Here is a 12,815-nt window from a genome sequence, read left to right as displayed (position 1 = left end):
CGCAAATCCTGGACCCTACCCCACAACATCTACCGTCGGCCTACAATACTCTATCAACAACGGAGTTCACAGATTACGAACGACTGCTGACAGAAGATGAATGGACAAACTTCCAGTATCACGAAAGACAATTTAGGAAAGGCCTGGATACTAAACGATTACAAGGAAAACAACAGTTTTTACTCACTGGAGATTTCAGGAAGTGGTCAAAGTTGTTCGCAATTCTCAACGGAGCCTTCTTCAAAAACGGAATATACTCCACAATACGCGTAGATGGGAGACAATTTGGACTACCATTGCTCAAGTACATAATTCGGATTCTAAGGACTTTGCCACAGGGTGATAACGTGCGATTAAAATCAATCCCTATTGTGGATCCAGTCGAATGGATTGAAAAACATCTGCGGTATCTGCAGGAGGTGATCCAGCCAGCGATTGCTGCGGCCACGAGAGAACAACGCAGACAACCCCAAAAGGTAGAGGCCAAAACAAGCTAACCTACCTGCTATTCTAAATGACTGTATGTTTCCCACGCCACCGTCAGACTCTGGTGACACTGAGCAAGTGTATAATTACTATCGGAAAAATGCCAGTCTGATCCATCTACTCTTTGGCTCGAATTACCCCCGTGGAATAATGACTTAGACATCACAATGACTGAGTTACCGCCATGTACATCAGCATTTACAGTAGAGGACATTGAAAAAGTAATAGTAAATCTGCCTAATAATAAAGCAAGTGGTTCAGATGGTGTCACTTATGAGACTCTCAAGGCCACTAGGCAGATGTCTTGCCACATTCTGAAAAGCATATTTAACACCTGTCTGCTCAATGGTAAAGTCCCTAGTTCATGGAAGGGCGCACTCATTCACAGAATACCAAAAAAGGACAATGTACCAGAAGACCCCTCAACATGGAGGAACATCTCTCTATTGCCATCTGTATACAAAGTTTTCATGAAATGCATGCTTTTAAGAATACTGCCATGGCTGGTTGATACTGGAATTCTGTCCAACAAACAAAAAGCCTGACCAAAAAAGCCATTGACCGTCAAGGCATGAATGAGCATGTTTTTTGCTTAAAGACCGCCATTGACGATTTCAAGCATGAATCTGCTAAACTATACTTTATCTTTCTTGACTTCAGAGATGCCTTCGGCACTTTGCCTCACAGAGTCATGATTGATGCATTGGAAGAGATACAGCTCCCTAAAATCTATGTGGATATAATAAAAAATGTATACAGTGATTCCTTCTTACAAGTAATCTGTGGAAAAGACCTCACCAGACCAATACCACTTGAAGTAGGAATTAAAACTGGCTGTCCATGGAGTGCTGTAAATTTCATTATTGCATTAAATACATGGCTAAAATGGCTCTGTGCACATGCCCCGTCCCAAGTCCTGTCACCTAACCCAGTCCAGGGCTATGCCGATGACGTGGCCATCGCATCCCGAGATGAAGGGCTGATTAACAACATGCTGTCATGCACTGATAGATTCCTTTCATGGTCTGGCCTACAAGTAAAACGCAGAATATGTGCAGTTTTTTATGAGAGGAGAAGTGGTGGCTATCGCTGGTACAGATCAAAAACTGACCAGCCCCCCTCTTTTCACATCCTAGACCAGCCAATCAGAGTGTACCCCAGACACGAGACCTATAACTACCTGGGCCATAAATTTAACATCACTGGAGAATGGAATCAACAAGAGAATGACATCATCAGTTTATGACCAGACTGGACCTCATCCACGCAGCACCTCTGACCAGACTGGACCTCATCCACGCAGCACCTCTGACCAGACTGGACCTCATCCACGCAGCACCTCTGACCAGACTGGACCTCATCCACGCAGCACCTCTGCATGTAACTTTTAAACTACAAGCAATACTAGACATAGCATTTTCTAAAATTCAACACCTTTTTGCAAATGTCCATATTCCACAGAAAGTACTGCGTGAAATGGACAACAAAACTGTAAATATGGTTAGGAAATACACATTCCACCAGATGTTTTATCTTCCAGAAAAAACAGGACGGGGGGCTTGGAGTTCCACACTGCATGTGGGAGTATACCGCCACAAGACAGTCTCACCTCAACAACATGCTGAATTGTGACGACACCAGTGTGAGGCTAATGGCCAGAGCATTCTAATGCTGGATTTGAAGAGACGGAAAGTGCTACATGCATGCAGTGGGGATGACAACTTCCTGGGCTTTAAAAGAAAGCCCCACGGAAAGCTTGATGGACAAGCACAGGGTTTTGGCGTGTCATCTGACTGGCCAGACCTAAATGACCTATGCCAGAGAACAGGCACTGAATTGAAGTGGACTTCCCATCTCCAACCTGTGGAGGTCTCTGATGCAGTTGTGGAGGATCCATCTGTTGTTGTGGATGCCAGGCTGCACCATAACAGCATTGTTCACCTGCTCCAGCCTAGAACATCCAGGCAGACTCTCCTGTCTATTCAGAGAGCCCAAAATATGGAGTACTGGTCCAGTCTAAAGCTGCAGGGAAAGTTGGCCAAACTGCCCTTTGCGGACCACTCTGCATCACACACCATCTATAGCAATGGCAACATCAGTGAGGAGATCCTTATTTTCTGTATAAAAGCACGTCTACAGGTTCTTCCCACCAAATACAACCTTTCACTGTGGTTTCCTTCCATCCATTCACCCCTCTGCATGCTGCATGACCCCCCTCAACACCTGGAGTCAGTAGCCCACATTATGAACAGTTGCACATCACTTAAAGGACTGTATATTGCCAGACACAACAGACTTGTGGATCTCATTGCTGCTCAGATTCTCTGTGTGGCTGAAGAAAAGCACTACTGTACAGTCTGATTGGTTTAACTCACCTGCAAACACTTTTATAGGAATATAATACTAATATATAATATAATGTAATATAATATAATATAATAATAAAATAATAATACTCTTACCTTTCTAAGACTGTAAAATATCAATCATTAATATCTACCATTGAAAACCTTGGCTACAGATGCCAGCTTATTGTGCTAGTGTTTGGTAGTCTAGGGCATGTACACAGGCTGGCGACCCGGGGACTTTGTATTGGAGGGGCTATTGAAAACAAGAGCCAAACAGTTGGTAAAGTACTGCTCAATTTCAGCCATTATAGGAAGCATGTTTATTTGGAAAAGGAGATGTTTTCTGTACCCCTGAGATTGTATTGTCATAAATAACAATGTGCTGATGTGGTTTAATCTGTTTGATCATTCAAAACATTTGATTCCTAATGAAAATTTACTTGTAATGTGGAATTGAGTATCTAAAATGTGTGCATGTGAGTGTGTGTGTGTGTGTGTGTGTGTGTGTGTGTGTGTGGTGTCTATGTAAGCGCATGTGTGTTCAGTGTGTGTGTGTGTGTGTGTGTGTGTGTGTGTGTGAGTGTGTGTGTGTTTAGTCTCTCTTTGATTCCGATGTGGTCAATGCTGACTGCAGACCCCTGGTGATGTGTGTGTGTGTGTGTGTGTGTGTCGTGTGCGTGTGTGTGTGTGTGTGTGTGTGTGTGTGTGTGTGTGCGTGTGTGTGTGTGTGTGTGTGTGTGTGTGTGTGCAGGGGGGGTGTGTGTGTGTGTGTGTGTGTGTGTGTGTGCGTGTGTGTGTGTGTGTGTGTGTGTGTGTGTGTGTGCGTGTGTGTGTGTGTGTGTGTGCGTGTGTGTGTGTGTGTGTGTTTAGTCTCTCTCTGAATCCGATGTGGTCAGTGCTGACTGCAGACCCCTGGTGATGTGTGTGTGTGTGTGTGTGTGTGTGTGTGTGCGTGTGTGTGTGCGTGTGCACAATGTGTGTGTGTGTTTAGTCTCTCTCTGAATCCGATGTGGTCAGTGCCGACTGCAGAGCCCTGACGATGAGAGCTATGGACAGCAGCAGGGCCTTCAGGCTCACAGGGATCAGCAGGTACAGAGATGCGTCAGCAGGAGGTGCCACTGCACAGGAAACACACACATCATCACACTCACATAGCAGAGCAACGGTACATAGCAACGGCACATAGCAGAGCAACGGCACATAGCAACGGCACATAGCAGAGCAACGGCACATAGCAACGGCACATAGCATAGCAACGGCATGGCTGACTTGTGTAGCATAAGACAGCTGCTTGTTATTCAAATACTGTATCTGATTTTACAACCATCCATATTGCTCGGATAGAAAGAACAAAACTAAACTAAACTAACGGTCGGTTTCCACCGAAATTTCGCTTTGCATATAGACCCTTTCAACAATAAAAACAAAAACAATGCTTGAACGTTCTATTTGGGCCCCAATCTACTTCCTCTGCATTAAGATAACATATGGAATGTTAAAAAGGAAGTCTTGTGGGGCCAACTATGATGCTGATAATGGAACTCTCTTGAAAGGGTCCATATTGAGGTTGCCATGGAGACGAAATTGGCCATGGTTGGGCGAAATGAGAGCGAATCGCCAAGGCAGGCGAAACAAAGTTGGTTACATAAAAGTCTGACCAAGATGGCGGATGGCTGTAACACCAAAATTTGTATGTGATTAAAATGTTTCTACACGAACATTTGTACTTTTATCAACACGAATTGTGGTTTATATGCCACACAAACTTGGTCAGGGCACATACACAACTAAATAGACCACTATATATAATAGTTTAAACACTCAAACTTTTCAGGCCAACTGCTAGTATGTTCAGCCATTGGATTTCGTTGTAAACGTAGCCATACAGCTAGGCTACACACAGGTATGAAATATATTATGTCTGGGTGACCTTGTTGTTTCTATGAACATGAATTGTTGTTTATAGGCAACATCAACTTAGTCGAGGCATAAAGACCCCTGGATTTCTTCATTAAAGGAGAAGTTCGGTGTGATATTGACCTAAAGTGTGTTGAAACATGATACCAAGTGTGAACTTTTGTCTCATAGCTCAGTGATTCTTAAACTAGGGGTCGCGACCCCAAATGGGATTGGCAAAAACTTCGGTGGGGGCTCCAATTATTTTCTGTATTCAGTCTGAAATTATAGTTATGACAGTGAAACAAAGGAAAATAATATTCACACGCAGTTAAGAGAAGAGAGAGAAATGTTTTTGTCTTTCAACGAGATCTGGTTCAGCTTATGGGCTACTGGTCGGCTGATAGAAACAATGTAACTATCTGCTCCCACTATGCAAACTCAACTTGTTCCCGCTATTTTAAGTAAAACAAAAAAAAAGACACAGATAGCCTACTAGCCAAAATGGACAGGTGGCTGCTTAAAAAATCTAACAAAAGCTCGGAAGTGCGTCTATTCGTCCGCGATCCTCAGAATTCGACAGGCCGTAAAAAGGAACAAACGAGGCGTCGGCTTTATCAGAAAGAATTTCTGAAATATGGATTCACTTGCCAAGTTAAAAATAACCTCAACCACCCACAATGTGATTTGCGGCGATGTTCTGGCGAATGAGAGCTTAAAACCTGTCAAAATGAAACGACATCTCGAAACCCGCCATCCCGAGGATGCTATGAAACCAATGACTTTCTTTCTGCGAAAAGAAGCTGCCCTGCAAGGCAGAAGGCCGTAGTGCTACCTTGCCCACCAAAGTCTTGGCAGCTTCCTACGAAGTGGCCCACCTTGTGGCAAAAACACAAAAGCCACACACAATTGCCAAAAGCCTCATCCTCCCTGCAGCAATTGCGATGACCACTGCAATGCATGGTGAAAAGATTGCAAGTGCGCTCAAGCAAATCCCCCTCTCCAATGATACAGTGTCCAAGCACATTAACGAGATCGCTAATGACATGAAATGTCAGTTAAATGAGAGAGTAAAAAACTGCAGGTTTTCTTTACAGTTAGATGAGTCTACTGACTTGATAAGTGTCGCACAATTATTGGTGTTTATTCGCTACAGTTATGAAGGAAAACTTCACGAGGAGATGCTGTTCTGCTCTCCGATGGAAGGAAGGTGTACCGGCAGTGACATTTTTAATTGTCTCAATGGTTGGATGGAAGACGCAGGGCTTCATTGAGCCAACTGCCTAAGCATATGCACACACGGTGCAGCAGCTATGTTGAGGAAAAATAAAGGGCTGAAAGCAAAGGTCTTTAGCGTTGCACCACACATCAAGTTCAATCACTGCATTATCCAGAGGCCCTGGCATCCAAGGCACTTAAGCCCGAGCTTAACAATGTTCTCCAGACAGCAATTAAAATGGTGAATTTCATCAAATCTCGCCCACTAAATACCAGACTCTTCACCCTTCTCTGTCAGAAAGCCTCCATCAAAGTTCATCTCTAAAGTCTCTTAAAACTAGATGTACCGCAGAGCGGTACAAAATATGACCGCCGCCCAGTCCAGCACATTTTTTCTACAAAAAGAAATCACGCTGAAAGGCCTATATGATTCTAACTGTCTCACTAAATTGCATTATCCACACTCAATTCTCACTGGTATCTGCTAGACAACAAGTACCAAAACATGATTAGTTCATAGATTTCACATGTAAAATTCATTTTATACAACCCCACCTCCATCTTGCCTGTTCATAATTCTGAGAAATTCTTGATTGTTTGTGTTATGTTTATGTTATGTGTGTGGGTGTGTGTGTGTGTGAGTGTGTGTGTGTGTGTGTGTGTGTGTGTGTGTGTGTGTGCGTGCTTGTGTGTGTGCCTGCGGATGTGCCTGTGCATGCAAGCGTACATATGTCTACTGTGTGAGTATGTGTCATACATATGATTACTGTGAATGTATGTGTGTGTGTGTGTGTATCTGTTTGTGCACATGTGTGCACATGAAATGGGTTAACATGACCCCTGGAGGCAAACATACGGAAAAAATTGGTCATCCTAGGCCCTACGGTTCTCAAGATATTCACAGAGAACTGTGTCTTCCCTACCCTCCTTTCGGGGGGTCCAGTCCAGCGGGGGGGCTACAGATCAAAAACGAAAAATGACGGTTCCATGCTATCCATGTGGGGGTTCTGATTGGCTATTAGCTTTTTATCATTCTGAAAATCGTTCTGAAAGTAATCCCCAACGATATCGTTCTTCATGTCGTTATCGTTATAGTTTATGTGTGAACGTCGTCATTCATATTAACAGGAACGATATTTATTTATAGTTATCGTTATCGTTCTTGGTGTGAATGGACCTTTAGAATGGGTTTGGGGAAAGTGGGGTTGCCAGACCTTGCCATACTTTTTTGTGGGGTCGGCAGAAAAAAAGTTTAAGAACCACTGTTCATTATGTCTCATAGCTCATCTCGGCTTGTCCCCTGCACTCCGAAATCTGGCGCTAGTTAGAGGATGCTACCAACAGGTTTTTGATGGGGGTGCCTCGGGCATCGGCCTAGCCATGCAAACAAATGACTGTTTTACACCATTTACAAGGCTCAAAGTAGCTCCACACTTCATTGGTAGACTTCCGAGGGCTCTGACATTTAAAACGAGACATTGAGAACAATGAAAAAGCACTGGTAGTGTATTTACAAGACGATTTATACAGACAGTACCTTCAGGAAGTTTACCGTTCGCCCCCATCTTGAATTTAGTCACGATAAGTCGAGCAACGAGTACGAATGAACAGGTATCTGTTCCAAAAATAATTCCGTGGAAATGCATGAATTCCAGTTGCTTCCAGTAGCAGCAACTACTAAACTTCCTGAAGGCCCCTGATGCGAAATTTCGCTGACTGAAATTCGCGAAGTGTTTCGCTGTGTGGAAAACAACCGCAACATATTGCTCAGATGGACAGAACAAAATGAAACGAAACTAACACTAAGCTTTTAAAATAATCATATCACCTGTTCCACACAGTTGGTTGATCTTTACTTTGGCGACTCTCCAACTGACAGGGTTACTATGGTTACAGATGATGTTGTCATCCTTGACAGAGAGCGAGAGGGTGGGATCTGTATAAGTCCCTCCCACAGGAGAACAGCTGGTGGAGTTGCAGGTGGAGGTCACATTGAGGTCATGACCTGTACAGGTTACCATCACATCACAGGTGTCATTGCTGGACCTGTTAGGCTCCACCGTCAGAGTAGGGGCTGCTGCATGCTCTGTGAAACACACACATACACACACACACACACAGAGACACACACCACAGTCAGGATAGGGGCTACTACAGGCTCTGTGAAACACACACATGCAAATATTACTGCCCATACATACAGACACACACACACTTATGCACACACACACATGCATAGACTCACATGAAAATATGAATGCCCATACATACAGACACAAACAAACACACGCACACACACACACACATGTATAGACACACATGCAAATATGAATGCCCATACACAGACACACACACAATACACATGAACACACACACAGGCGACATCATTTTGGTAAGCATGTATGAGCACTTAAATATGCCTACACACACAAATGTGTGCTGCTACACCATGGTGGAGGTTGTGGTTTCCCCCCTGCACCAGTTTAGTGGTACAGTCCAAGTGAATGCAACATGCATGTGTGAGGTACTGTATGTATTTGAAATGTTATATAAATAATTATACAGTGTAATAATATACAGTGTAATAATATATCAATTATTATATTATATTTTGAATTATATAAACATGTATTTGATTCTACTAAATAGTTCCTCATAATGGTAAGGTTGTTTATTGTTATTATATGGTGTGAGTAGCTTTGGATAAAAGCATGTGCTATATAAACATAAACACACACCAACAAAAACACCAAACAGCAAACACACTATATAAATCTACAACACACCAACAAAAACACCAAACAACAAACACACTATATAAATCTACAACACACCAACAAAAATAACCAACATTGATGTAGGCAGAACTGCATGCTTATGCATACATGCACATTCAGTACACAATTTGCATGGTCAACCACACACACACACACACACACACACACACACACAACTTGTTCACTTGACCACACACACACAGACTCACTCACACACGCGTCCACACGAACATACACACACACATACACAATTTGTACACTTGACCACACACACACACAGGCATACGCACACACACACACACCTTGACGCACTCACCCAGGACTGAGAGTGTGTATTGGACCAGTGAGTTTTCATCCCTCATCGTTCTAGCAGTGTAGAGTCCGCTGTTGTTTCTCTGGACGGAGGTCAGCCGCAGACCGAATGTTTCATTGCTGAACTCCACTCGGCCCTTATACTTCCCACTGACGTCCACATACCGAAACATGGGGTGGTAGGTCACGATCCTCTTGGTCCTGTTGACGTACCACGTGAAGGCGTGTTCTTCCTTCTCCGAATTGTTCACCTGCAGGTCCACTGACCCCCCCTCAAGCACGTGGATCTCACCACCAGACACTGTAGACACGATCGACACTGTAGACGCGATTACAGTTAGACATTATATTAATAAAACACTATGGACACGATTACAGTTAGACATCATATTAATAGAACACTATAGACACGATTACAGTTAGACATCATATTAATAGAACACTATAGACACGATTACAGTTAGACATCATATTAATAGAACACTATAGACACGATTACAGTTAGACATCATATTAATAAAACACTATGGATATGATTAGGCGCACAGTTCAACATCATATTATTAAAAACACTATGGACACACAGACACGATTACAGTTAGACATCATATTAATACAAACACTATGGACACACAGGCAGGATTACAGTTAGATTCCTATGGACACGTCAGAAAAACAGAATATTAGAGTGTGACACTAGATTCATATTGGGCTCTAAAAGCTTACAATGACTGTGATGGAATATAAGAGCTTTTTCACCCAAGTAGAACACTGCAGATCTTTTTGCAAAAATAAAAAATGTTATTCAAAACTGTACAAATATTTACCAAAAATCTGTTTTGTCAAAAACACACACGCCATGTGAATCTGTCACACACGGTCACTCTCAATAATACACACATTTGACATTTCTGCTTCCCCTGACATACACTAGCTTTTTTCAGATATAATTGTTAGAGTTGATTAGAGGTTCATTTAATTTTAGAGTACAATAACATATTGAATACATATGGATTTAGTTTAACCTATTTTTGTCACTGAAATCATTGAATACAATAATAATATCTTTAAGTTCATTTAGAGTACAATAAAAACATCTGTCCATTTACAAAGGCAGCATTTCACAGCACATGACAGCAGAGCAGAACATATAGAGTACATTGCACTGAACAAGCAATGAAAATATTTGTAGAAACAAAATACGTTTCTCTATACAAAATACAAAAGTGTTTCATTACTCTAATTTTGAACCATCAGAAACAACTCTTTCCATGCAAAGCATATTTTATTGTTTTACAATTTACTGTCATTACAAAATGTCTTAGTTTGTGAATCTAAAGTATTAGAAGAATATTTTGTTTTGTTTTGTTAGAATGTGGTGTTATACCGAAACAAGAGTTATCGTCTACAGAAATACACACAAGCATACTCTACAAAATAGGATGTTACGGTTTGGAAAAGCCTGCACTAAATGATGCATTATTAGTGCAAAAATGTGCAGTATACAGTATATTTAAAATGTGCAATATGTATGTAAAATGTGCAGTATATATTTAAAATGTGCAGTATATATTTAAAATGTGCAATATGTATTTTAATGTGCAATATGTATTTTAATGTGCAGTATATATTTAAAATGTGCAATATGTATTTAAAATGTGCAGTATATATTTAAAATGTGCAATATGTATTTAAAATGTGCAGTATATATTTAAAATGTGCAGTATATATTTAAAGGTACCTTCTTCAACTATGAGGTTAATACACGGGAGCAGTTAATATGGTTTTGTTTTTTAACTTGCATGTCCTGCGGTTATACACAATGCAGCTAATACACAGGAAATTACCGTATTTAAAAATATAACATTTAAAAGTCTTTGAAGATGAACATTTAATATGCTCTGTTTAGCACTGTACTTCACAGTGTTTTATATGGGGTATTTAGTCACTAGTCACTGTTTGTGTTTTATATGGGGTATTTAGTCACTGTTAGTGTTTTATATGGGGTATTTAGTCAATGCCCAATTGTACCGTAAATTAAAATATATATATTTTTAAATCTTTTTTAAAGACTCTTTCAAGGTCAGTACTTTTCTATGCACCGTTTAGCACTCTACTTCAAAGTGTTTACTTGCAATTGATCTGAGTGGAACATTCTCTCGTCTCAGTCCAAGACATGTAAGATAGGTGTGTGTGTGTGTGTGTGCGTAGACATGTAAGATAGGTGTGTGTGTGTGTGTGTGTGTGTGTACAGTAGACAACGATGTCGTTGAAAAATGTGACTTGAACATAAACCATGTGCTCACAGGGCTTAAATTGGGGGTTAATGTATTAGTTTAAATATATATTGTTACCTTGCATTTCATCTTAGTGTAATTAATAGAAACTGTAATACAGTTTTATTAGTAACAACAACAACAAAAACAACGCAATGCTAATATTCTGTCTGATCAATTTACAATTTCCAGATGTCGAACTTTCAAGCTTTGGTTGCAGTAAAGCCCACTGAGACAACTTTAATTATTATTGGTGCTATACAAAATAATGATTAAACTTTGATTATTATTGGTACTATAAAAATAATGATTAAACTTTAATTACATGTTAACAGCCACATTTACACTTCAATTATTATTGGTACTATAAAAATAATGATTAAACTTTAATTATATGTTAAGAGCCATATTTACACTTTGCAACAGCAAATTGCTGCTGATGACCTTACATTCAGTTGGGTGTAAATCTCTTTGCGTCATGCCTAACAATGGCACTCATATGTTCTGAAATCACTAGAACCAAAGCCCCTCAGATGTTCTAAAATCACTACAACCTATGGCCCTCAGGTGTTCTAAAATCACTAGAACCTGTGGCCCTCAGGTGTTCTAAAATCACTAGAACCTATGGCCCTCAGATGTTCTAAAATCACTAGAACCTATGGCCTCTTGGGGCCTATTGCTAAATCCTACTCCTTGTTGTCACTTATCATTCTACTGGCTACCAATTCTGCACTAAGAGGATACTCAACTGTGTCGAAAACGTTTAAAAAAAACGGTCACATTCCTGCACGGAACAATAAGGTAACATACTGTAGCTACCAGGCGTTCCGGACATCGTAAAGACAGACATGCCATTCTCCCTGTTATAAGTCAGAGTGAAGCCACTATGTTAAGGTAGGAAACTACACTGTGTTGCTTTAACATGAATGAAAGACAGAAGGACAGACATGTTCAAACAGAGAGGAACATTTAAGAAACAAAAATTAAAATAAAATGGAATATAATTCGGTGTAAATAATAAAATGTTTCTCACTTGCTGTTGCAGAAAGGAGCATGACTCCAAACACCATCAGTGGTGACATAATCACCATTCTGGAACATTCTTGATCAATAGACATTTTCACAGTTCTCCTGTCATCTGAGTTTATTAGAGTTCTGAGGCCTTTAGTCGTAATAAGGTTTGAGCTTCAATCTCTCTATCTAGGTCACTTCCTGCTTTGGGGGTCTTATGCACAGCCGTTTCCTGTCTGTGACCACGGGAGCAGATGTGGGTCGCGCATGCACTGCACTTCTGACATTTTTATTTTTCAAGCAAATAAACAAAAAAGCAATGTTTTGTTGCATTTCCGTGAAATATAACTGAGTACAGCATGTACTCAAATAATTACATTATGACATTTTGCCGTATCATGTTTTGTCATAACTGATTAGGCTTGAGCATGTGCGACTCACGTCTACGTTCGATATCAGACAGTGACATGGTCAGTTCAGACCACTCAACC

At 40.9% G+C, this 12,815-nt stretch overlaps 1 protein-coding gene across 4 annotated transcripts; it reads right to left on the bottom strand.

Moving 5' to 3' along the window:
* Positions 1 to 3,642: 3,642 nt before the first annotated feature.
* LOC121693308 (SLAM family member 9-like) lies at positions 3,643 to 12,492 on the bottom strand. 4 transcript variants are annotated; one of them, XM_042072656.1, is made up of 5 exons: positions 12,347 to 12,492; positions 9,042 to 9,356; positions 7,777 to 8,034; positions 3,810 to 3,952; positions 3,643 to 3,774 (listed from the first exon to the last, which is right to left on the bottom strand). In XM_042072656.1, exons 1-4 carry the CDS (start codon positions 12,429 to 12,431, stop codon positions 3,822 to 3,824), a joined length of 789 nt encoding a protein of 262 aa, XP_041928590.1. In that variant the 5' UTR covers positions 12,432 to 12,492; the 3' UTR covers positions 3,643 to 3,774; positions 3,810 to 3,821. The 4 variants fall into 4 exon arrangements, with proteins under 4 accessions (XP_041928590.1, XP_041928591.1, XP_041928589.1 ...); XM_042072657.1 differs by having other exon boundaries at positions 3,643 to 3,770; XM_042072655.1 differs by having other exon boundaries at positions 3,643 to 3,952.
* Between the last annotated feature and the right edge of the window lie 323 nt (positions 12,493 to 12,815).

Source organism: Alosa sapidissima, chromosome 19 (genome assembly GCF_018492685.1).
Source record: "Alosa sapidissima isolate fAloSap1 chromosome 19, fAloSap1.pri, whole genome shotgun sequence".
In the NCBI taxonomy this organism is placed as follows: Eukaryota; Metazoa; Chordata; class Actinopteri; order Clupeiformes; family Clupeidae; genus Alosa; species Alosa sapidissima.
This window is presented reverse-complemented; position numbering and strand designations above follow the sequence as displayed.

Coding starts and splice junctions, on each gene's coding strand:
- LOC121693308 (XM_042072655.1), bottom strand. CDS start 12,431: ATGTCTATTGATCAAGAATGTTCCAGAATGGTGATTATGTCACCACTG. Junction 9,357..12,346: donor GCTCCTTTCTGCAACAGCAA/GTGAGAAACATT, acceptor TCGCGTCTACAG/TGTCGATCGTGTCTACAGTG. Junction 8,035..9,041: donor ATACACACTCTCAGTCCTGG/GTGAGTGCGTCA, acceptor TGTGTTTCACAG/AGCATGCAGCAGCCCCTACT.